The sequence below is a fragment of the Acipenser ruthenus genome, chromosome 2 (genome assembly GCF_902713425.1).
Source record: "Acipenser ruthenus chromosome 2, fAciRut3.2 maternal haplotype, whole genome shotgun sequence".
Taxonomy (NCBI): Eukaryota; Metazoa; Chordata; class Actinopteri; order Acipenseriformes; family Acipenseridae; genus Acipenser; species Acipenser ruthenus.
Genome location: NC_081190.1, coordinates 17879589 through 17906808, shown reverse-complemented (window position 1 = coordinate 17906808; position 27220 = coordinate 17879589). Strand labels below are relative to the sequence as shown.

The window sequence follows — 27220 nt, the reverse complement described above, 5'->3', positions numbered from 1 at the left end:
AAATTATTCAGCCCCCTTAAGTTAATACTTTGTAGCGCCACCTTTTGCTGCGATTACAGCTGTAAGTCGCTTGGGGTATGTCTCTATCAGTTTTGCACATCGAGAGACTGAAATTTTTGCCCATTCCTCCTTGCAAAACAGCTCGAGCTCAGTGAGGTTGGATGGAGAGCATTTGTGAACAGAAGTTTTCAGTTCTTTCCACAGATTCTCGATTGGATTCAGGTCTGGACTTTGACTTGGCCATTCTAACACCTGGATATGTTTATTTGTGAACCATTCCATTGTAGATTTTGCTTTATGTTTTGGATCATTGTCTTGTTGGAAGACAAATCTCCGTCCCAGTCTCAGGTCTTTTGCAGACTCCATCAGGTTTTCTTCCAGAATGGTCCTGTATTTGGCTCCATCCATCTTCCCATCAATTTTAACCATCTTCCCTGTCCCTGCTGAAGAAAAGCAGGCCCAAACCATGATGCTGCCACCACCATGTTTGACAGTGGGGAAGGTGTGTTCAGGGTGATGAGCTGTGTTGCTTTTACGCCAAACATAACGTTTTGCATTGTTGCCAAAAAGTTCGATTTTGGTTTCATCTGACCAGAGCACCTTCTTCCACATGTTTGGTGTGTCTCCCAGGTGGCTTGTGGCAAACTGTAAACGACACTTTTTATGGATATCTTTAAGAAATGGCTTTCTTCTTGCCAGTCTTCCATAAAGGCCAGATTTGTGCAGTATACGACTGATTGTTGTCCTATGGACAGAGTCTCCCACCTCAGCTGTAGATCTCTGCAGTTCATCCAGAGTGATCATGGGCCTCTTGGCTGCATCTCTGATCAGTCTTCTCCTTGTATGAGCTGAAAGTTTAGAGGGACGGCCAGGTCTTGGTAGATTTGCAGTGGTCTGATACTCCTTCCATTTCAATATTATCGCTTGCACAGTGCTCCTTGGGATGTTTAAAGCTTGGGAAATCTTTTTGTATCCAAATCCGGCTTTAAACTTCTCCACAACAGTATCTCGGACCTGCCTGGTGTGTTCCTTGTTCTTCATGGTGCTCTCTGCGCTTTAAACGGACCTCTGAGACTATCACAGTGCAGGTGCATTTATACGGAGACTTGATTACACACAGGTGGATTCTATTTATCATCATTAGTCATTTAGGTCAACATTGGATCATTCAGAGATCCTCACTGAACTTCTGGAGAGAGTTTGCTGCACTGAAAGTAAAGGGGCTGAATAATTTTGCACGCCCAATTTTTCAGTTTTTTATTTGTTAAAAAAGTTTGAAATATCCAATAAATTTCGTTCCACTTCATGATTGTGTCCCACTTGTTGTTGATTCTTCACAAAATTACAGTTTCATATCTTTATGTTTGAAGCCTGAAATGTGGCAAAAGGTCGCAAAGTTCAAGGGGGCCGAATACTTTCGCAAGGCACTGTACATAATAGGATACTTATATGTAATTAACACATCTTATAAGATACTTTATAATAGCTTTATAAATTGACCTTGACATTTTCACAATATATTGTTATTAATGGGCAAATTACATGTTATATATTACATTATAAATACTATTATAATCTATATTATAACCTTTTTATAACATGTTATAACCTGCTAGTCTGTGTTAGTCAGTTGTAATTTGTGTGCAGTATCCTGTGCCAAAATAAATATTTATACATGTGAACGCTACCAAGTGACTGTTTCCTGCATTTTAAAATACTGGACAATTTCAAAGAACACTACCACTGTGATAATCCTATTCTGTTTACAATGGACATTAAAAGCCTCTACACTGTTATCCCCAACAGTGAAGTTTCAATAGCTTTAAAACACTTCCTTCATGAAGGGATAGTGAAGGAGCTCCAAACAGATATCCTTTTGAGACTAGCTGAACTTGTGCTCATTTTGAATTGTTTTTCTTTTAATGGAAATTTTCTGCACTCAAGTAAGAGCTGTCAGCATGGGAACTAAAATGGGGCCATCATATGCCTGCCTTTTTGTAGGATCAGTTGAGAACACATTTTTACAGCAATACACCGAAACTCTACCTCAGATACATTGATGACATCTTTAGAATTTCAACTACCTCTTATGGAGATTTGAAACAGTTCATTCAGTCAGCATCAAATTCCCACCCAGCTTTAGAATACACATGGGACATCTCAGAGACCGGCTCCAGTATATTGTTTTTAGACATTTCCATCACAGCTGAGAATTCCACTATCAACACCACTATTCACTACAAACCTACCGACTCTCATTCATATCTACAATATGACTCCTCACACCCAAAGGCTTGCCAGGACTCAATTCCCTATTCCCAACTTTTAAATGTGTGGATTTTTTTCAAATTGCGGTTTTTCAGACAAGATCATCAACAGTGCTAAAACCTGTGTTTCGTGTTTAGACAGAAAGCATGTTTTAAATACCACTAAAAAAACACACAGTGAACAGAATTCCTCTAGTTCTCACTTCTAGTTCTTATATATATATATATATATATATATATATATATATATATATATATACAGTACTGTGCAAAAGTTTTAGGCAGGTGTGAAAAAATGTTGTAAAGTAAGAATGCTTTCAAAAATAGACATGTTAACAGTTTATATTTATCAATTAACAAAATGCAAAGTGAGTGAACAGAAGAAAAATCTACATCAAATCAATATTTGGTGTGACCACCCTTTGCCTTCAAAACAGCATCAATTCTTCTAGGTACACTTGCACACAATTTTTGAAGGAACTCGGCAGGTAGGTTGGCCCAAACATCTTGGAGAACTAACCACAGTTCTTCTGTGGATTTAGGCAGCCTCAGTTGCTTCTCTCTCTTCATGTAATCCCAGACAGACTCGATGATGTTGAGATCAGGGCTCTGTGGGGGCCATACCATCACTTCCAGGACTCCTTGTTCTTCTTTACGCTGAAGATAGTTCTTAATGACTTTCGCTGTATGTTTGGGGTCGTTGTCATGCTGCAGAATAAATTTGGGGCCAATCAGATGCCTCCCTGATGGTATTGCATGATGGATAAGTATCTGCCTGTACTTCTCAGCATTGAGGAGACCATTAATTCTGACCAAATCCCCAACTCCATTTGCAGAAATGCAGCCCCAAACTTGCAAGGAACCTCCTTGCTTCACTGTTGCCTGCAGACACTCATTCGTGTACCGCTCTCCAGCCCTTCGGCGAACAAACTGCCTTCTGCTACAGCCAAATATTTCAAATTTTGACTCATCAGTCCAGAGCACCTGCTGCCATTTTTCTGCACCCCAGTTCCTGTGTTTTTGTGCATAGTTGAGTCGCTTGGCCTTGTTTCCACGTCGGAGGTATGGCTTTTTGGCCGCAAGTCTTCCATGAAGGCCACTTCTGACCAGACTTCTCCGGACAGTAGATGGGTGTACCAGGGTCCCACTGTTTTCTGCCAATTCTGAGCTGATGGCACTGCTGGACATCTTCCGATTGTGAAGGAAAGTAAGCATGATGTGTCTTTCATCTGCTGCAGTAAGTTTCCTTGGCCGACCACTGCGTCTACGGTCCTCAACGTTGCCCGTTTCTTTGTGCTTCTTCAAAAGAGCTTGGACAGCACATCTGGAAACCCCTGTCTGCCTTGAAATTTCTGCCTGGGAGAGACCTTGCTGATGCAGTATAACTACCTTGTGTCTTGTTGCTGTGCTCAGTCTTGCCATGGTGTATGACTTTTGACAGTAAACTGTCTTCAGCAACCTCAACATGTTAGCTGAGTTTGGCTGTTCCTCACCCAGTTTTATTCCTCCTACACAGCTGTTTCTGTTTCAGTTAATGATTGTGTTTCAACTACATATTGAATTGATGATCATTAGCACCTGTTTGGTATAATTGTTTAATCATACACCTGACTATATGCCTACAAAATCCCTGACTTTGTGTGCAAGTGTACCTAGAAGAATTGATGCTGTTTTGAAGGCAAAGGGTGGTCACACCAAATATGGAATTGATTTAGATTTTTCTTCTGTTCACTCACTTTGCATTTAGTTAATTGATAAATATAATCTATTAACATGTCTATTTTTGACAGCATTCTTACTTTACAGCATTTTTTCACACCTGCCTAAAACTTTTGCACAGTACTGTATATATATATATATATATATATATATATATATATATATATATATATATATATATATATATATATATATATATATATAGACACACACACACACACACACACACACACACACAGACACACTGCTGTATGTTCATTTTCATGTAGGGCTGACAATTCCAATCAAAGGGGAAAAGGGCACCTCTATTTAACAGCATATTCTGGTAGCTTAAAAAGTTGATGTAAAATGAATCATTTAAAACGATTTACAATCCCCAATATCTTCAACAGTTCAAAATGCTGTAACCTAGTATTACTTTTTCAATATAGGCATGTGTCATTCTTACTGGTATTATTATTATAATAATAATAGAAGATATGATTATTTGTCATTAAAAAAAATGCTAATCCAGTATTAACTATTACATATTTTCAATGTGCTGTATTCTGACAGTCACATTGTTTTTATTAGTATTTAAATCCATGTAGGATTTTTTTTTTTTTTTTTTTTTAATCGTTACCTATACTTAAAATTACTTCTCGCAATTATTTTTTAGTTCTCAGACAAAAGCTTGACTCCTGATAAATTAATGAACATCTGCGCAATGACTTTCGGATTCTGAAATTAGTATCCTGTCAAATATAACGAGGAAACAAAAATGTATGCTTTGGAACTTGCTAATTTCCCTAACAACCCCCTGCATTTCGAAACTTTCTTCTGAGTCAGTTGACATTTCCTAAATTCTGGGGTGTGTGTGTGTGTGTGTGTGTGTGTGTGTGTTGCTGCCAGTTTGATAACAACGTTAGTTTCCATTTTTTCCAAGAAAGGAGGAGTCAATATAAAGAACTCTAGCTATGGATTGAAAGTTCAGACGAGATTGAGAGAAGTCGATAGAAATCTCAAATACTCACAAGTGAACTCTGCTGTTCACGGTAAGATCTGCCAGCAGGTATGTAATGATTTATTTGTATTTCTTTTTTTATATGAAATAGTTTGTTCTTTTATCTGCAGAATGAATGTGGACACAGATTAAAACTTTATTAAAAAAAAAAAAAATCCTCTCAATATTTCAAAGAGATTTTGAACTTGCTTGGGATACATTTTATAGAGCATAGTTACAGATGTGTATTGTGAGAGCAAGGTATGGCGCTATACTAAGAAGATCACAACGATAACTCGGAGCAGTATTTTGGTTGTGTTTGTTTTTGCCGAACGCTTACAGCCCTGTTGTGTTAGCTAGTTAATAAATGCTTTTCATGCCATTTGAGTGTTACACCCATTGCACCTTCATGGCTTGGATGGTATCAACAGAGGGGTTTCTGAGTGATTTGAACCGAACGTTGTTTAAACAAAAGTCAAATCCAGGGAAAAAAAAAACTGAAAATATGACTATTTTTGATTTTAAATAATGGTAATTCCCTTTTAAATATACGTGGCATGACGTTTTGATTTTGATGAGGAGACTTCATAAGCCTATTTCTTGCAAACGGAGGCGTAGTTCCCAGCAATTCTCCCAAGTGGAGTCCACACGGTTTTTGTTTTGTTTTGTTTTGTTTTATCACAGTACAGTACAGTACACTGTAGTTGTGCATGCATTTTAATATTCTGTATATTTTTCCTTTTTTGTTACGCGTTCATGCATCAATATTGGCACTCTACTGAATTTGAAAGGATAGTCATGAAACTAATTAAGCTTAGTTAGGTTTGGAGAGATAAGAGATTCCTCCTGGAGTTTATTTTTGTGTTTTGTTGTTTGTTTATTTTTTGGTTTTTTAAGAAAAAAATAAAATTGTATCTTTTTTTTAAACTCCTGACTCCCTTGTTTACGCACTGCAAAAGATACCCTCTAGACTTCCCTGATGAAAAACGAATGGCAATTTGTCACACTAAATGACACTTAAAGCAGGAGAGCCAGCTCAACTGTACATATTACATTTACATGGTAACATTCCTATATAGTGAATAGGTATGCTACAAACCCTATTTTATCTCCACACTTTGTCATCTATCTATAGCCTAGGTCATGTAGCGATCCGTGTGCACTGTAATCCCTGCTGTGTATGTTTGTTTTGGTGCTGTATGTGTCTGTGTCATTCCCGCTATTTGTAATTGTAATTTCCCCACTCTGTATTTCCCGCCGCTGCTTTGTTTACCTCTGTCTGTCTGTGCCAACCTGCACCGCGCTGATCGATACTGGATCCACCGTCACCCTGGTCAGACCGACATCTTCCAGCGGGATAGCGAGACCAGCTGGGCTAAAGTAGCCAGCTATCCCCGATGCGAGGGAGAGGGCTCAACATGCAAGAGTACAACCAGCTCCATGTGCTCCTACAGGTGTTTGGGCACCTCTTTGCGATCCGGCTGGAAAATGGGGGACGGACTGGGATTATCCAGCACCGGATCAACATCAGCCACTCTCCACCCAGTCGGGAACCACCACGTTGGCTGTTTCGACGTGAGGCAGCCAGGAAGATCATACAGGAAATGCTGGAGGCGGGGGTGATTGAGCAGTCCAACAGTCCCTGGGCTGCACCTGTGGTCTTAGTCGTCAAGAAAGACAGGCCTGTGCAGCCGTGGCCCACCCCGGCCAACACAACACAGCTCCAAAGTTTCCTTTACATAAAGGGGTTCGCAATCATCGCTATCCCCCTGCCACGGCTACGCTGGCGCTCTGTCCAGGAGACTGTGCAGTGAGGTGCGGTGCCACTACTACGATAGGCAAGAGGCACAGGAAAGACAGGCAGTGGGAGAAGATGGGGACGCGGTGACGGTAAGGGAGGTGCAGCCCCTGCCGACTGCGGAGTGGTGAGAACGGCAACAGCAGGACCCAGAACTAGGTCTGATCGTCAGGTGGAAGGAGGAAGACCGCCTGCCCAACTGGGCTGAAGTAGCCCTGCTCTCCCAGGCCATGAAAGGACTGTGGTCACAGTGGACGTCCCTGGATTCGGAAGGGCATTCTGCACCGCTGACGGCAAGTTCCAGCCACCGGCAAATCCCGCCTGCAGCTGGTGGTGCCTGCCTCACTCCAACACACTGTGCTCCAAGCCAACCACAGCGCTCCAGGAGTGGGGCACTTCCGCATCACTAAGACGTTGGCACGCCTCCACGACCGGTACTAATAGGGATGCTGCCACCGCGATGGGGATCTGCAGCTGCCACTGATCCTGCTGGCGTGTCACACTGCCATGCAGGAATCTACATCCTGTTGATGATAGGGTGGGAACTGCGAACATCAGCTGCAATCCTGTATGGTCAACCGCCGGGGGGATAGGAGACACCAAGGATAGAATATGGCAACCACACTCGGGGGGGGGGGGGGGGGGGAGCAAGGGGTTGTTCTTGAATTCGAGGACCTCATTGCATCGCTCGCCAGCTGCACCCTGACTGCGTTGCCAGCGCCACTGGTGTTGACCGTCAGTGGCTACTTGGAAAACATGTAGCAGATTGCAGCGATGCCAGCGGGACTAGTGGTGCTCCAATTGTGGAGCTGGCATTGCGCTCTGCAAACTTTTTGTGGACAAAAAGAGACTAATATGGGGGCAATGTGGCAATGTGTGCACTGTAATCCCTGCTGTGTATGTGTGTTTAGGTGCCGTGTGTGTCTCTTTCCCACTGTTTGTAATTGCAATTTCCTGCCGCTGCTTTGTTTACCTCTGTCTGTTGTTATTATTATTATTATTATTATTATTTATTTCTTAGCAGACGCCCTTATCCAACACTAAGCAAGTGTTCTGTGTCTCCCCTGTAATTGGCTGTTGTCTGTCTGTCCCCATTGGTTGTTGTTCATCTGTACCCATTGGTCCTAGGGTGCAGCTGAGCACCAATGGGATGTGTGTCAGCTGTGGTACCCTGATATGCATAAGAAAGAGCTGGACCCGGCCATTTGCGTGTGTGTGTGACCTGAGGAGCTGACAGCTGTGGACTGAATAAAAGCATTGAATAAAAAACAAGCGTCTCTCTTGAGTTTTCTGCATCCTGTAGAACGCTACAATAACAAATCCAATGCTGAGTCCATGGTATACAGTACACACAGGCATATGTCATTCATTAATGTAATTTGGTAAGCGTGTTTGACATTATTTATTGTGTCATATCATAAATGTGGGTGTTAATGGGTGAATTATATTTAAATTAAAGAAATAGGAGCACGTTGAAAAAAGCTATGTGCAACAATGTTCTGTATTCATGGGGTGCTAAAGGCTCAAATAAATGTTTAAAATTAAATAATCAAACGCCAAGCACTTACCAAATGTCAGCTATCAAGCTTGTATCTTTATTATAAAAAATCCTTTTGATGAAACTGTAGAACAAAAGAATTCATGCTCATACAGACGCGTTGCGGCTACTGGCCTTCATCAGTGCAGTACAAACATTTCAAAAAACATTATATTTAAAAGGAGGTTTTTATTAAAAGTAGTTTATTTATTTCATAATTCTTTAACCATGAAAAACGCATTGAGACCTAAACCTCATTAACAGCAGTGTCCTGGCAAAGAGACCAACAGCAGACAGCAGTACATGCACACTTTTTTTAAATGGAAATATAATAATGATACAATAAATTGTTCTTTTTGTTCTATTTCAAATTTAACAAGATTTTAATTGTGCGGGACGCATGATTGGTTTGGAGTATGCTGTTCTGTAGTAGAATTCACATAATATTGTTCTGCTTTTGAAATAAAAATACAGGAATGCTGAGAAGTCTGGAGTACAGGGTTTTGACCAGTAAATCAGGCAATACAGGAAGGAAATGTATTGCATAAAGCTGAATTGCGTTACTTCCTGTTACAGTTTTCTTACTTCTGAATTCTGGTAAATATATATTTGAGCAGATCCTCAGATGGCAAGAAATTGTTTTTCCGTAATGGATTTTTCCAATTTCCAAATGGACATTACATTTCATAATTACTTTATTGATTAACTTATGTTATTGATCTAGAAAGTTCCGGAAGTTCAGTTTTTGCTTGGTGAAGTACAGTCAATGAAACAAAATATCTTAATGACTATTGCAACAGAAATATAGAAGCGGATTTTCTCAGAAAGTAAATAAAAAATAATTTAATAACAAAAGACATACATATATTATTGTATTGTGTTAGACATGCTTATTATTATTTTTTTTTAGAAATATTAAAATGCACTTAGAAAATTCAGTGACCAACTTTTCAAAGTAGCTATTAAATTCCAGTAATTTAATTGAAGACATTGAAAAAGACTTCTAGTCGGAATGTTTTGCCATTGAATTGACTAAGTTTCTTTTAGTATTTCTAAATGTAGCACTGTTGAGCTTTTAATTGTTATGGGTGGCTGCTGTTTTTATGTATATGCCCAATGCTGGTATACTCGTATTAGCAAGTCACTGAAAGGTCAAGGATTGCTTTAGTTTTCTAAAATTGTAAGACTAAAATTACTGCTAGATCTAGTTATTAAAAAAACATCATAGCCTTGTTGTGACAGAGATCGAATGACACATGGTGTTAGATCTCCCTCCTGACCTGAGAGGTAAAGGGAACAGAGTACTCTGGACTAAAAGGCATGACAATTTATTCCCGTGGGTAGGTGGAAGTCAGCTGGCTAGAAAAGGGACGGAGCTACGGTACCCGAACTCAATGACCTGGACGGGAAACGAGGTGGCATCCGCGGATTGGAGAAGCGGATGCGCTCCTTAACCAAGGGGTCATGAGGGAGGGTATCAAATAGGGGCGTAGCGTAATCTGTGCCTTTGTAAATGGTTAGATCAAACCTAGAAGGAGAACCCTGTTAGAAAAAAACCCAAAAAAACTTGAGTGTTGTGTTTTGTTTGTCTGTCGAAGTAAAAACTGTTTGTTTGTTGTTTTAGACTGTTACTAACATGATCCGGAGCTGTCGCTATTCAGCCAGCATCAAACCTGGACACCAACACTTTCCCTTTGTTCACGGAGAACTGTCTTTGCACCACGAGCACTAATATCACTCACTGTTAACTGTGTTTGTGTTGTGTGTTTTGTGTGGGTGTAATAGAACTTTTGGTTATGGGTCAAACCCGGGGATTACAATTACCGAGTGATACACGCCGCTGTATCACTCCATCATTATTATTTACAGGTGTTCGCCATAAAGCTCTGAACATTGTTAATAAATCAATAAACATCCTTGCACCTGGAAATCATTATCTGTCTGTTTGGTATCCGCTCTGCTCTGCACTCACCTGTAATCACTCACCACTTTGCCACACTTGTTTATTTATTTTTCTTTTACAGGTAGCTTAAGAACAATGTTGATCATTGTTTACTTGGTTGTCGTGGTGATCTTTACGGTCCCGTGTCAGGGTAAGTTTCCAGCTGTCATTGATTACCACCATCTTCTTGATTCCATAGCAACACTGAGATTACAAATTGTACTTTTCTTTGTAGAATGGTGGTCACATTTTACATGGCTGTTAGTTATGAGAATGTATAAGGATTAAGCAGAATATCACCATGGTATATAGCATTACCTTTATTTTTTCTCTCTTACTCAACAGGTAAACATGAAGACTGCGATATTTTTCCTAAGAATCCAGTTGTGGAAATGGGATCAGATTTGTTGTTAACCTTTGCAAAATCCTTTGGCATTCCATGCTTGACATACGATCCTAGAAAGATAATCTGGAAACTGAATGGAAAAAAGATCCCAGAAGAGCACTATGGTTTCATGAATTCAACTGGTGCCAGTGTTGTCATTAGAAACGTTTCATCCCCTACAGGAGATGTGTCATGCAATTTACGTGTAGCCGGGAAAGACATTCTTATTGCAGTTACCGATGTGAAAGCTGGATGTAAGTAGTTTGACTATTTTTTAAAATGTCACTTATTACTTTCTTGGTACGCTAATTGTCACTCTGCTCCCGGTGAATGGAAGAAGTACCACGTTTGTTCCTAACATCCACCAGGGCAGGGTGTTAATGGCTACACTGGTGTGCCAGGCACACTTAGAAATCAGACATGCTTGAGAGCCTGCGACAATGCTAAAGTTCTGACTGATCAGTGAATGGCTGTTCAAATAAGCATGGTTGAGTCTTTTTTGTAACCCATTTAAGAAAATCAGCTTTGCTGCACGATCACTCAGCATCCAAGAATTAAACATATCAATAGCCTCTCTCTTGTCTTTCTACAGTTCCTCCAGAAAAGCCCCAAAATATTTCCTGCATCCAGTTTTTTAGGAAGAATGTTGCTTGCAGCTGGGACCCTGGAAAAAATACCTTCTTGGAAACTGAGTTTAGTGTTACATACACGTTTGGATAGTAAGTGCTTGAGATAAAAACAAAAAAGTATTTAAAACTGAGGCATTGAAAACATTGCACTAATCTTTTAAAGGCGAAGGAAAACTAACCGCATGTTGTTTGTGTGAGTTAAGGTAACCTTTTTCACAGTGCTGATACCTGGGATTCTTCATGCTATAGATGCAATTCATAGTACAATACATTATTTTTGATGGGACTGTGGTATTGGACTGGTTTTAAACTTATTTGATGTGTGTCCTAGATTTGGGTCATTATTTTTTAAGTACAGTGTGATACTGTGTGCATCACTAACTACGTTATGCAGCTAAGAAACCTTTTGCTATTTTAACTGTTTGTTTCTTTTTCAGTGATTTCAGTGAGATATTTTTTTATAGAACAAAACACCACACCTACCAGTTTGAGGATGGGGATTTGCAATTGTTTGCACCCCTCAACGTAACTGTAAAAGCGGAAAATGCCTTGGGCGAAGCATTCTCTGATGTTCTTCATGTATTCGGATTAGATATAGGTAATCTTATAATCTCTGAACAAATCCAGTGGATGAATGGGCCTTGGATCTGTTAGAAAACATGACAAAAGATTAGTCTGAGGCTAGTGTAAGCTGTTAGTCATGTTACAATGGGGGGTTGCCCAAATTGCATTTCACATGTTGCAAACAGGAGGACCATTTCCTCTAGAAATACTGGAACTAGAAACACATCATGAGACAGTGTTACGCAAGCCCTGTAATTAACAGTGTATTTTGTAGAGTAAGGTCTGCAGTAGTTTGAAGCTAGTTATTGGCTTTTAAAATGGGTAAAAGCAAGGTTGTACATGGGCATAATGTCTGGTGCATCTGACTTAAGTATCCCATACTGCAAATGTAACAAGAGAAAGCAAAAACCATGTGCCACACTTCTGTAAGACAACTACTGAGAGGTCTTCATGTGTAACCTACAGACGTGCTCAAATTTGTTGGTACCCTTACAGCTCATTGAAATAATGCTTCATTCCTCCTGAAAAGTGATGAAATTAAAAGCTATTTTATCATGTATACTTGCATGCCTTTGGTATGTCATAGAATAAAGCAAAGAAGCTGTGAAAAGAGATGAATTATTGCTTATTCTACAAAGATATTCTAAAATGGCCTGGACACATTTGTTGGTACCCCTTAGAAAAGATAATAAATAATGGGATTATAGTGATATTTCAAACTAATTAGTTTCTTTAATTAGTATCACACATGTCTCCAATCTTGTAATCAGTCATTCAGCCTATTTAAATGGAGAAAAGTAGTCACTGTGCTGTTTGGTATCATTGTGTGCACCACACTGAACATGGACCAGAGAAAGCCAAAGAGAGAGTTGTCTGAGGAGATCAGAAAGAAAATCATAGACAAGCATGGTAAAGGTAAAGGCTACAAGACCATCTCCAAGCAGCTTGATGTTCCTGTGACAACAGTTGCAAATATTATTAAGAACTTTTAAGGTCCATGGAACTGTAGCCAACCTCCCTGGGCGCGGCCGCAAGAGGAAAATCGACCCCAGATTGAACAGAAGGATAGTGCGAATGGTAGAAAAAGAACCAAGGAAAACTGCCAAAGAGATACAAGCTGAACTCCAAGGTGAAGGTACGTCAGTTTCTGATTGCACCATCCGTCGCTTTTTGAGCAAAAGTGGGCTCCATGGAAGAAGACCCAGGAGGACTCCACTTTTGACAGAAAAACATAAAAAAGCCAGACTGGAATTTGCTAAAATGCATATTGACAAGCCACAATCCTTCTGGGAGAATGTCCTTTGGACAGATGAGTCAAAACTGGAGCTTTTTGGCAAGTCACATCAGCTCTATGTTCACAGACGAAAAAATGAAGCTTTCAAAGAAAAGAACACCATACCTACAGTGAAACATGGAGGAGGCTCGGTTATGTTTTGGGGCTGCTTTGCTGCGCCTGGCACAGGGTGCCTTGAATCTGTGCAGGGCACAATGAAATCTCAAGACTATCAAGGCATTCTGGAGCGAAACGTACTGCCCAGTGTCAGAAAGCTCTGTCTCAGTCGCAGGTCATGGGTCCTCCAACAGGATAATGACCCAAAACACACAGCTAAAAGCACCCAAGAATGGATAAGAACAAAACATTGGACTATTCTGAAGTGGCCTTCTATGAGTCCTGATCTGAATCCTATCGAACATCTATGGAAAGAGCTGAAACTTGCAGTCTGGAGCAGGCACCCATCAAATCTGAGACAGCTGGAGCAGTTTGCTCAGGAAGAGTGGGCCAAACTACCTGTTAACAGGTGCAGAAGTCTCATTGAGAGCTACAGAAAACGTTTGATTGCAGTGATTGCCTCTAAAGGTTGTGCAACAAAATATTAGGTTAAGGGTCCCATCATTTTTGTCCATGCCATTTTCATTTGTTTTCTTATTTACAATATTATGTTGAATAAAAAATCAAAAGCAAAGTCTGATTTCTATTAAATATGGAATAAACAATGGTGGATGCCAATTACTTTTGTCAGTTTCAAGTTATTTCAGAGAAAATTGTGCATTCTTCGTTTTTTGTGCAGGGGTACCAACAAATTTGAGCACGTCTGTATATGTACTCCAAGCCAGACATGGAATGCACATAGTGAGCAAGCTGTATCGACCACAACAGAGGCATTTACACACCTTTTCTGTTGGTAATCCCTGCACAGGTTAAGCAATCATGCCATTGTACAGTAATTCCTAGAAACTAAAACATAAATAGCTGACATGTGCTCACAAGAAACAAAAATAAACCTGTGGTTATGTTACCTGACCTCTGTCTTGTACTTTTTTTTTTTTTTAATGATCTCTATTTCTCTGCATGTTTTACAATATGAAGTTTATACTGGCCATTAGCCTGTTAGTCATAGACCTGCATGTCCTTTCTGTCTTTTAGTGAAACTGGAGCCGCCTGTAATTAGTTTGGAAAATCCCATCTTGAGGAGCAGCATTAGAGTAAACTGGGGAAGGCCAAAGGCACCACGTAATTTAGGATTGAATTGTGAAGTCCAGTACCAAGAGACTGGTTCAAACAAATGGGTATTTTTTTCATTTATTTGGTTTTATTTGGACGCTGCTTACCGTCAGTAGTTTTTTACAAACTCCCTCATTACGTCATCACGCTGAGCGTCCTTCCTCTCTTCACACAACAAAGCAAAACGACAGACAACAGAAAACAAATTACAAAATGTACTACAAAACAATGAGGCTGCAAACACTAAAACTGTCATACAAACTCTGCTTTCAGTGTTTTCTGAGTTACTAAAATTCAAACAAATCCAACTCGATGATGTAGATATATACGACTCCTCCAAGAATTGCATGCCCCAGTGAGAAACTCAGACAGACAGTTCTATACGAAATAAACTTTTATAACTATGTGCTATGGACTTTGAAAACATTCATTTCTCTTAGGCGAAGTTTACTCTACGATGGAGCTGACCACCAGACACAATATGAATAAGTAAATATGTATTACTTGTCATGACGTACGTGCATTAACATATGAAATGAACTGAATAAGTAAGAGAAAAGCAATAGGCAAGTGTATGTTAATAAACTATAATAATAAAATAACAGACAAACTGACGTTAATAAACTAACTGTCCAAATAAATTAGCACAGCACCCCTACACACGTTAAAAAATGCAGCAGCAGCTGCTTAGACTGCACTTGTCGATCTCTTGATCTACCCCTCCTACGGTGTACTGGACTTGACCTGACCTACTCTACCCACCATGTTACTGGATCCTCAGCTGATGCACCATCCTTGCACTATTGCGCTACTAATATGTCATTGTAGGTATAACTTGCTGTAACCCTAACTTGTTGAATCCTATTTCATATTGTATTTTAGTAGTATCATTTGCACTTACTATAAACTATACTGTATTTAAATATTAATCTTGCATTGTAACCTTGTACTGCCCCGTAACACCCCGTAACAGCCTGACATGTTATAGCAAACTTTTATTTTCTGATTTTTAAAAATTATACTGTATAACTGGTACCATACTTTGTAAATAAAGCTCTGTTTGTATGCATACAGAGGCAGGTAAAACTGGGTAAAATGTATGGATTTAATTTGCTATAACCTATTTAAAGTATATTTGAAAAGTAACTTGACTTATACGTTGTACTTGTTTTGATTTTTAATAGAGTGTATCAGCTATCAACATGAGTCTAAAAAAAGAAGAATCTTTTGATATAGAAAATCTAAAGCCCTTTACCAACTACACTGTGTCAGTTCGCTGTATTGGAGATAAAATGCAAATCCATTGGAGTGACTGGAGTTCAGAGATTACTGCTACTTCACATGGAGACGGTGAGGAAAATACATTTGAAACAGCATTTTATGAACACAATCCTTTACTGACGCATAAGCAGTATGGTATAAGTATTGTACTTTGCTGTACAAATGCAAATGCACTTCATCTAAAGTAGGCTACTGCAGGCTCTATTTTTTGTAATACAGTATTTCGGTAATTAACTATTAATGCAAGATACATTCAATTATTAGCTTAATTGATTCTGCAATTCATAATCCTCTTATTTAATTATATAAACTATATAAAATAGTATTCAATTAAAACATACGTTTGTTTAATTAATTAATTAATTAATTAATTAATTAATTAATTAATTAATTAATACATTTCATTTACAGAGAAGTAGTCAATGATCAAAATGAAATTCCAATAAATTGGTCCCAAAAAAAGATATACATTGTGGCAGAGCAGATCTGGAAACAATGTGTTGTGGGATTGGCAGGGATAGGGTTAAATTCTGTCCCTGCACAGCCACAAGGTGTGTTGTTAAAAAGGTAGTGTGTAAACCATTTTGTTTGTGTTGTACTTTTTATGTTTGGTGGCTGGTAAACAGTTTAGCTGTCCAGTTTTGGAACTGTGAAAAGTTTTAGTTAGCACTCCATGTGAGTCAGGTTTTTGTTTTTTATTTCTGTAATTTAAAAAACATCGCATGAAAGTGCTGAAGACTACAGATCTTGTGTCTGGGTCTTCTTCAAATGGGCTATTATATATACTGTATATATCCATGTTTATATTTGCACCTGTCTTGTATGTACTTTGTGAAGCTCTAATCTCTGCTTTCTGCGCATGCACCATCTCAAGTACTGTGTTCAGAAAAAAACATTTTCCATCACAATTACGATGTGAACCACTTAGAAGTATTGCAAATGCCAGAAAGTAAATAATTCAATCAAAATAGCATTTGAAGCGGCATACTCTTTAATGTTATATCCCAGTGTAGTGCTGGGTGAGTCATGCTATTAGGAGCTTACTGTTTTGAATCCTGCTCATGCTGTCTTTGTGTTTGAGCAGCACTGGTCTCTGGGCTCCCCTGGGTTGTAGGGAGGAACGTTGTTGTGACTCAGTTCACCTTCACAACCTAGGATTCTGCAATATTCTGATATTTATGGTATTTTATGATACTACCAATACCTGGTAATGTAGGGTACATTTAGAAACCATAGTATTGCAATGTTTGCTATTCCAAAATTTCATGGATCCCCACCTGCACTTACAAAAATAGGCCCACACAAAGCCAAGGTTATTATTCGATATCCATGAATTGACCCCTGTATTTTTTAGCTGAGGGTAGCAGAAGTGATAATGTAACATGACACTTTCTGGTCATGTGAGGCTTTCATGTCACATGGTATTCTGTGATGTAGCCGCAGCTGTGTTCAGTTGGTTTTTATTACAATTTTTCTCCCAGTTTTTTTGGACATTGCACATTGAAAGAATGGCTTGGCCAGCAGGTAAGAGTTGTAGCAAACATGTCTTGAATAGTTTTCTTATTATTGTAAATTGAAACGGAAAGCTTTTCTTTATATTCAGAAGAAAATACATCACAGTTACTTATTACGGCTGCTGTACAATAAACAATGTATAACGTATTTGCTGTTACAATATGCAGTGATATATATTTTCACTGTGATGACGTTTTCGTTTTTTGTTATTATCGTTATTTCTTCCTGTTACCAGTGCCATCAGAAAAGCCAGACCTTTGGAGACAAATTAATGCTCCAGATGAAGAAGGAAACAGGATGGTTCAACTCTTGTGGAAGGTACACTCTTTAATAATTAAAACAGTTTGCAGTCAAAAGTCAGCTAAATCATTTGTATCTATCCAGCTTGAGTTTCCACAAAAAAGCATGAAAACAAAGTAGCGTATTTAACAAAGAGAAACACTGAACATGATGATGAAGTTAAAAAGCATCTCATGTCGAAGCATCAGTGTATTTAGATTAAGTTGCTTTTAGACCGAGGTTGTCAATAATCCTGAAATGCTACTGAACACAAAACTGCATACTAAATACAGAAAATGTTTTTCAGAACTAACAGAAATACCATCATGAGATAAATCATTTAATAGATTGCAGCAAAACGAATAAAAATGGGAATATTTACAGATTCAAAGATGAACCATTGCAATATCCTGAACTTCACAAGCACACATTTACCATCCCTTATTGTATAACTCTTAGAGTTTACCACAGACTACAGCGGTGTTGTTAATCTATAATGAAACAAGAATCTATGCCCGACCGCCCACAACAGACTTGTTTTTCCAATACAAGTGAATGACAGAGGCACTTGTTTTAAGCAACCACAAATGCTCATTCTCTGTGGTGACATGTAATGCTTTAAACTTGCATACCTGTGTAATTATATAGATTGATTTTACAAAGGAAGCAATTTTATTATGCATTAGTCATGATATAAATCAAGTGTAATTTAAACTTTATATGTACAGGTTCTAATTCTATTTTAAAAACAAATCTATGATGGACTTTCTGTGGTTGCTGTTCTGGCGATCTCACGGTATGACAATCCGAGCCAGTTGGGACAGGTCCCTGTTCATATTAGTGGTTTGATCATACTCTTTACCAAACTCTTTGTTTTATGCATTCATTTTAGTCAAAAATGTTGAATAAAAAATGCAGAAACTGTCAATGCTTTACACTCGTATCAGTGCATTATAATATCACAGTGTGGTTCTTGCAGCTGCTATCCGCATGCATTCTGTTATGATAGTTCTGAGTACAGGTCAGTTTGGGCTACCGGAGTTCAGATTAGCAAGTCTGCTTTATTCTAATTGGTTAAACAGACATTTGGAGAGCCGAAGACTGAACAGGTGTAAAATTGGTTGGTGTAAAATCCTCTGTGAATTTCTGCAGGCCCTATGTATATACTGTAGTACACAAATGTTAACGAGCAAGACTCTCCTGTACTTTCATTTTTATTGCGAGAGCAGAGTGCAATTAATCCCTGTTTCTCCTGGTTTCAGGCCTAAAAGCGAAATTTATTTTGCCAAAGTAATTCTTTCACAGAACCATGTGTAAGAATTGGGTGTCCTTGTGAACGAGGTACTTGGACTAATCCTGGAGAAGTAACTTCTAATAAATACATAACTAATAATTTGTTTAATCTGTTTACAGGCATTACAGATACCCACTTCAAATGACGGCACGTTTTGGTTCAAAGTACAATGCAAATCAAAGAGCAAACCCTGGCCAGACCTGGTTTTAAATACGACCAGTTTGAAGGCATCCCTGAATCTCACAAAGGAAGCCTTTGAAATAAGTGTGGTTGCTTTCAACTCTTTTGGCGACTCTCCCAAAGCGGTATTGGTAGTTCCTGCAGTAGGTGAAAAAGGTACTTCTAACTTCTTTTTTTTTTTTTATTTGTATATTAGTTTTAAAGCTGTGCTAACTAATGTTTTGAAACCTTTCATAGTGAATAAGTGCAGTTCTTGGGATCAAAAAATATACAGACAACTTATCATGACTCAAACTTTGTCATTTGGGGAACAGTACTACTGTTCTGGTGTAACAGGCACTTCATTTTTTTTTTTTCAGGTCTCCAGCAAGTGAAAGAAGTAGAGGCTTTTTCTTATAAGGATCTCATATGGGTCAAGTGGAAGACCCCTGATGTGCCAGTAAATACATACATAATTGATTGGTGCATGGATGATGAGACCTGTGAAATAGACTGGCAATATACTAATACAACTAATGTGTCCCTGAATGGTAAGACTGGAGTATTTTAAGATATTTCATCATGATAAATCATTAAAATCATCATCTTGACTATTATTTTTCTGTGAAAGGCTTTGTAAGATCATCACAATGATCATCCTGAGGTGAAGCTTGCAAGTCTTCAACAACTGCATTCAACAACTGCATTAGTGACGCATCTGGGGGTGGGGTATTGGAATAACACATTATTATACTGTACCTACATGTTGTATAATAATGTGTAACTTTACCACTAATAAGTACTGAGATGCAATTGTAATGTTACATTCTGTTTTAAAAACAAAAGCTTACAACCAAATTACAGTACACTACAATATTGTTCAATCTAAAGGAAAGCACTGAGAAATGCTGTGAGAAATACACATTTATGAAGAGATGCAGTACTAACGGGAATGTAATATGTAACCGTAATGTCAGACATTCCTGATAGCGGGCACAAGAGCAGCAGACTCAGCTTTGAACTCAGCCTTTACCAGACTAAAATGTTGAATACACTACAGTACATCCTTCTTGGCACAGCCCCTTCGACCCTATATTTCAATTTTTCACCCATGGCAATAGTTTCGTATTCAGGTTTTATCTTTTTTTATTTTTTTTTTAAATGATTGATTTCCTGTTTTAATTCAGTATTTCATTCTGTAGGTGCATCCGAGCCATATCAGCGTTATAACATTACAGTTTCCCCTCTGTTTGATGGAAAGCCAGGAACACCGGTGTCAGTGCAGACATACCTGAAGGAAGCAGGTATGTTAGAATCGACATGGTCTAACATTGGTTTAAAAAAGAAAAAAATAGTTTGTGCAAAATAATGTATTCTTGTTTCTTTTTTCACTCAGCGCCAGGACCAGTTTCTGATGTGCAGGCATTTAATGTACAACAAACCACAGCAACAATAAAGTGGAGAGAAATCCCCAAGAATGAACGCCACGGATTCATCACAAACTACACTATATTTTACAAAGATGACAAAGGACTAGAGTCCTGTAAGTTCAAATTGTGTCCTTGCTAGTTTTATCCCGACAATCGATTTCCAAATTTTGGTAGGTATGTTGCAGCAGTATGACACATTCTTTGCTGTCACCATAAATAAGGTGTACAAGTTTTATGGTCCTTTATCATCCATAAAACAATATAAAGCAGAATAAGAAATTGTATTTTAAACAATAGCTGGTCAGGCTAGTTGACAGGCCACTGTCATACTTTATGCAATATATGGTTAATGCTTGCCCTGCTAATGGAACCCCTGCACTCTTTTATACCTGCTGAACGTACCTGTACTTCAATTCAAGCTTCCCAAAACACCAGGCAGCATTGGGTCCTCTCTGAGCAATCCATCATTGCATCGTTAGTCAGCATAGTGTCCGGCACTCCAGCAACAAGGCGGATAGGACAAATAAACAGAATCAATACAATCAACCACCTGTTTTCTTTGGAGTGGAGTGGGGGATTTTTATTTAAAGCAAATGGAAAATGAGGGACACCATGCAGTGAAAGGGTTCCACTCATGTAGGTGCTGTCTTAATGTGAAACTCTCCTGCCATCCATGCCAGGACTCAAGCTCTGCTAATTGTGATGAATTGCACCTTCAGGAACTCTGTAGTGGTCGGTGATGTGGACTCTATGCACTGGGAGACCCCTAAACTCTGTGATGTGAAACCCAAGTAACAAGTAGTGTCACTTAGCCCCTTTTATTCAGATATCTTAGCCTCACTTTGTTTTCTCTGTACTTTTAAATGGCTTTAATGATTGTTTTCTTTTTTTTTAACTTTATTAGATGTAACGGTGAACAGCAGCATCTTGGAGTATTTGCTGGATTCTCTGCTGCCCAACACAAAGTACATTGTTCATGTAATGGCTAGTACTAAAGCGGGACAGACCAACAGCTCTGAAACTTTCTTTACAACAGTCAGATATAGTAAGTATTTAACAGTCCAAATAAAATCTTTGTATTGTACAGTAAAGTACAGTTTAGAAGCTTAAGAAAATAAATAAAGGTGTCACAGCACTGCAGATGCAGTACAGTAACTCAGAGGCTGCAAGCATTTCATGTTTGTGTATCAGTACTCTCCACTGAGATGCAGCAAAGCACCAGTTTTAATTAAATAATGATAATGTGAAGGGTAAGCTCATGAAGTGAAATGGAGGCCACATGCTGGGGCAACAATTCACCAACTTGTTTTAGACTTCCATTGCACCGCCACGAGTGAAGACTATCTTCAGCACAGATCCTGACGCCCACGTTATTTAATACAAATACTGTACTGTGGTTGGAAAGCTATACACAGATGGCATGTACCGTAGCTATAATGTGAGTCAGTGGTGAGGTCATTTCTTTCACTAGTTGAAATGCTGCCTCTTGTCAAGATGAGCCTTGAACCACATGAAGCTTTAAGAGCAGGCTAGATGCTCATAACCTTGAGGGCGCTGTTCGTCTAAAAAATCAATAAGAATACACACAAGGCAGCTTTTCCATCTCATTTCACATGCATTCTTGTAACAGAACTGGTTATTTCTGTTTTGCAGGTCTCCCTTTTATTAAATACAGCTCTCTGGCTGCTGGACTGGGTATCGTCGCGATCATCATTTTAGGAATTTCTACCTTTGCTATGTAAGAAATATTTTGAATATACATATTGCAACTTTTTACAGTGAAATTCAACTAAAATTGAATTGTACGGTGGCTATTTTAAGGTTCATGTGTAAATATTAAATAAACACTTTGATAATTGACATCCTTAGTGAGCCACCCTGGAATTTGATTTTGACTATCATGCAAATCTTCACTTTCTATTAGCTTTTATTGTATAACTACTGATTCAGAGCCCACTGTCTACTGAGTTGCGTATGACATGTATCCTAGCCTTTCACAAGGTCCCATTGCTTGACTTAAACATGTGTGTCACTTCACTTATAAAAATGTACCATAGTAAAAGCATAGCAAAGTGTAGTAAAACATAGTGCAAGCATGGAAAAGCAATGGTAAGCATTGTAAAGCCCAGAGAGGAGGTAAACCATGTTGAGTCATGGTAAACAATGATACATGCGTAGTAGAACCATGAGAAGAGCATCAGTTGCAAAATGATTGTGCAAATGTATCGTTATTAACATTTCTAAAGGTTTGTAATGGGTGAAGAGGACCACTGTTTAAAATTGTACTTCTTTATTTCACTGCAGGGCGAAAAAATATCTGCTTCCTGAAATACCAGATCCTGCACGTAGCAGTATTAGTAAAATGCCACTGGAGAACATTTTTACGGTATACATTTAAAATGTTATAACCAGGAGAAACAATTAGCTTCTAGAGATACAGATTGTTAATCCAATAACAATAATACACATGATTCAGAAAACCTCTATGTAACAAGTATCATCATTGTAAAAAGATTTAGGACTGAAACCAAAAGGAAATAAAGGTAGGATTTTGCGTAAGCATATACAATAGATGTCTACAATTGTTTATTTCTGCATTTTGTTGCAAAACTCAAAAAATGCAGATTCGAAAGTATTCATACCCTGACAAGGAAACTTAAATTTAATAGCTAGTTGAGGCACCTTTAGCAATAATAACTCTTTTAAATTATTAGGATATTTGTCAATGAGCTTCTGGCATGATTCTTTAGTGATTTTTTTTTTTTTTTACCATTCTTCAATGCAAAATTGTTCCAGTTCATTCAAATTCTGAGGACTTCTCTTGTGCACAGCTGCCTTCAACTCATAAGATTCACAATCGTATTTAGATCGGGACTTTGACTAGGCCATTCCAGAGCCTTGGTTTTTATTCTTCTTTAACCATTCTGAAGTAGATTTTGATGTGTGCTTTCAGTCGTTGTCTGGAAGGTACAGTTGCGCTTTAAACCAAGTTTTGTAGCGGAGGATTTCAGATGATTTGGCCAATATCTTTTGGTATGGAATCCATTTTACCATCTATTGGAACTAAATTTCCTGTGCCATTAGAGGAAAAACAGCTCCATAGAAGGATATTACCACCTCCATGCTTGACAGTAGATATGGTGTTCTTTTCTTTGTATGGCTCCCCAGACTTTCTCCAAACTTAATGACTGTCAACGTGCCCAAATAGCTCGACTTATTTAATCACTCCTCAAAACTTTTGACCAGAACTCATATCCATCATTCAAATGCCATTTTGCAAACTTTAAGCGATTGTCCTTCGGACGTTTTCCTAAGAGTGGCTTTTTCCTTGGCCTGCGACCCATTGAGACCTTCACAATGCAATACTCTACCTGTGGTTGAAATGGAAACTCCAGTCCCACTTGCAGCCAATTCACTTTGAATATATTTGGCAGTCAATCTCGGATTGTTATTAACCTTCCTCACAATTCTTCTACTTGTTCTTGGTGAAAGAACCTTCTTTCTTCCAGACTGAGGGAGCGTTGTGACAGTACCATGAGTCTTGTACTTCTTGATAATAGAAACAATAGTTGAAATTGGGATACTCAAATGCTTGGAAATCTTCTTGTATCCTTCTCCAGCTTTATGACAATAATTTTCTGCCTAAGGTCTTCAGATAGCTCTTTACTTTTTCCCATATTGACTTGTTGGTAATGACAGCAATCATCCTATGTCTAACCCGTTTATACTCTAAGAATGTTGACCTACAATCCAGCATTTTCTAGACTTTTCTAGAATTAGGTTCAGCATTATCATATTGAAATTTCTAGCACATTGTAGACAATACTATCTTATCAAAGGGTGTGAATACATTGGAATTAGTTTTTTCGGAGTTTTGCAAAAAAATTGCTAACTGAAAACTCACTATTTTAATAATTAACTACAATGCTTCGGCTTCTGCCTTCCTCACAGATATCATGGTAGAAATATATAGGCAGACTGATGTTATTGTTTAAGTCCGAAAGTCAACTTTCATTGATGAGTATCCTGTTTGATCCAACATAGGCTGATGATATTTCAAATATAGCTTATATAACTGTGAACGGCATTAGTGTTCACTAAATAACTTTAATTAATGTTAATTTTGTTTACAGGCCAATTTAAACAAGTCTAAGCAAGACGGTGAAAATTTTGTGTATAATTTGTTAATCATTGAGAACGCCTCAGATCTGCCTCTTCAGAGACCTTCTATAATCAGCGCTGAGAGTAAACTCATCACACCGATCAACCCTCCCAGAGGACCCAGCCAGGCACAATTGTCATTAGACTATTACGTTTCAGGAGATGGATATCGCAAGCAAATGTTGGCAGAAAAAATGTTAAACCGGTCACTCTCGAATCAGCCTCTCCTGTCAGTCTCCTCCACTGAGTTGCAGAGTGAACCTGGGTCTCCTTCATACAGCAAAAATGAAGAGAGCCCCATGGAGGACATTTCAGAGATCAATGTTTTTGAGGAGACCCCATCAGTCAATGCGTACCTGAAGAACTCTGTCAAAGCCAGGGAGCTTGTAGTTAGAGAAAACAAACATTATCTTTGTTATGAAAAAGGAACAACTCCTGAGCCAAGTGTTATGAGTAATGCAAAACAAAACAGTGCTGGGCAGGCTTATGTTACAGTAGACATGTTTTCACACAACTTAAGCAATTCATGCAATCCAAGTGCAGTGATGGAACGGAAAGAGAATATAAAATAGACAAGGAGATGCTGGCAGTTAACAGGGTTTGATGTCTGTTAATTTAATTATCAGAAATATAAATATATATATATATATATGAGAGAGAGAGATATAGTACATACACATTATGGAAACAGCAAATGATTTAGGGGTGGGTATTGTATTGCTCATTTTTCCTCACTCATACCCCATACTTACTAAATATCCTGGTACCTCTGAATAGATAATCGTCTTCTCTTTAAAATATGCAAAATATTTTAATGAGCAGTCTGTCCCACAAGCATTATTGTTGTTATGTGCCTCTTGTCCATTGCATAGCTGAACAGCCATTATTAGATTTTTTTTTTTTTTTTTTTTAAATATAACTTGACGTTCCTCTGGACGATACAGTAAAAGGGTGTGGTCTATCACCAGTCAGTTGAGGAATGTTTCATGAAAAGGGCCCAGCCGTATCAATGGCTTCAGTTTGAATAACAAAAAGAGGTTACTGAAAGAAAACCATATAAGTATAATAATTTTAAAAAGTATGAAATATGTCATCTTAAATATATTTTTACATTTATAGGACAAGCAATAACAGGCAGTTTGTCCAAGTATGGTAGTACGAGTCAGAGTGGAGACGTCTATATCGATGATTCACAAGACCTTGTTGATACTTGATTGTAGAATGCTTGTTCTGTTTATCTTGGCAGAATCCTCCTCAAGTTTACGAGGGGAACTTGAAGATATCAAGTGACACTATAATTATAATTATACCGGAGATACAGTCCACTGCTCATAGCTTTATGCCTCCTCATACAGAGACAAATGTAATGTTATTGCAGAAAGAACATAGTAGTGTGAAAATGCATGTCTGAAGACAAACTATAGCTTAACCAAATATATCCTCTTTATTCATTGTAACTACCTTTCAGACTTATCAAAAGACATGTATTGTGGTTTTCCAGAATTCATATAAAGATACTCCACCCAGCATGTGGTGTTTTTGGTTACATAGTTAATAATTTAAAATGTGAGTAAAGGTGAGTAAAGCAAAGACAACAACAAAAAATGCATTGAAGTGTTTTTTTCCCCAAAGTTGTCAGGTGACATTTAATACATGGATTTAAATGAAGGGACCAAAATATGTGTCAGAGTTCACAGTTTAAAGTAATAGCTTACTACAAGAGTAACTCCTCATTTTTCTCTTTCCACTACCAATGTAAGTGGGGGTAAACATTGCAGAGCATTTCTAAAGTTCCGTTGAGTTTTTTGTTTAAAACTGTAAAAATATGTTATATTGATTGTATTACTGAATGTTTATTGTTATGCTTATGTTGCAGTTTTGTTGCAATTTTTCAATCTTGTCTAACCCTAAAACTAACCCTAACCCTAATCCCTAATGTGGTACGGTTTTTCATTGCCCATCTTTCTGCATTAATGCATTATGTCTTAAGAGCCATTTTGTAATTCCTTTTCTTTGTCCCACAAAAACAACGGAGACAAAAATAAAATATTCTAAAATCCATGTCTCTCAGGCATACAAGTCAAAGAAAAAAATTGTAATGTTGTGGAATTTATTTTATTATTCCAAGTGGGGGTGATAGACTTCAGCGGAGGTGGTACTAAACACATACACATTTACATTTGTCCATGTCTCTCGAAACACGCTTATCCAATTGTGATCAAGCTTGGTTTAAACAAGCATATGTTAATGAGAGTATTATATTCTGGGGATGTATGGGGGTGAATGTCTGTCTGTAAATTTATTTGCACCTCTGTATGTCACAATTACTTTTTTTACAGGTATTGTGAGAACACAAGAAGTTATTCCACATACTGTAAATCACAGTAATAATAACAATACAGTGAAAGCTAACCAGTCACCCAGTAATCAAAGCAACAACACATTGGTGGCTGCTAAAGACGGGTACACTGAGCATTCCATTTACATTATTTGGAAACGACTCTGTCCTGTAGAAAATATAATCTGTTGTATTTTCTAGAATTCTATCATAGGATGAATTTAACTGTTCCCTTGCTCAGTTAGCACACTGACCTGGCGGGTGCATTACACACCTGTAGATTTGCTTGATTTGTAATCAAGTTATAGGGCATCTGAACCTGTACAAAACGATACCTAACTTTCAAAGGCACTAATGTAAGGCACTTCCTTCGTAGTTGTGTAACACTAACAGTGTTGTACAGCTTGGGGAGACGGGGGCGAACTTTGCATTGGTGT

At 38.2% G+C, this 27220-nt stretch overlaps 1 protein-coding gene across 3 annotated transcripts; it reads left to right on the top strand.

Annotated features, from left to right (window-relative positions):
- Positions 1-4880: 4880 nt before the first annotated feature.
- On the top strand, positions 4881-26504 carry LOC117409475 (interleukin-31 receptor subunit alpha-like). Of its 3 annotated transcripts, none has more exons than XM_058990407.1 (16): positions 4881-5037; positions 10332-10396; positions 10591-10884; positions 11223-11349; positions 11697-11857; positions 14249-14391; positions 15511-15676; positions 17358-17440; positions 18815-19031; positions 19235-19405; positions 20057-20158; positions 20251-20397; positions 21189-21329; positions 21938-22022; positions 22589-22670; positions 24418-26504. In XM_058990407.1, exons 2-16 carry the CDS (start codon positions 10342-10344, stop codon positions 25015-25017), a joined length of 2574 nt encoding a protein of 857 aa, XP_058846390.1. In that variant the 5' UTR covers positions 4881-5037; positions 10332-10341; the 3' UTR covers positions 25018-26504. The 3 variants fall into 3 exon arrangements, with proteins under 3 accessions (XP_058846390.1, XP_033871476.3, XP_033871477.3); XM_034015585.3 differs by having other exon boundaries at positions 10328-10396; XM_034015586.3 differs by having other exon boundaries at positions 4881-5041.
- The last annotated feature ends 716 nt before the right edge of the window (positions 26505-27220 follow it).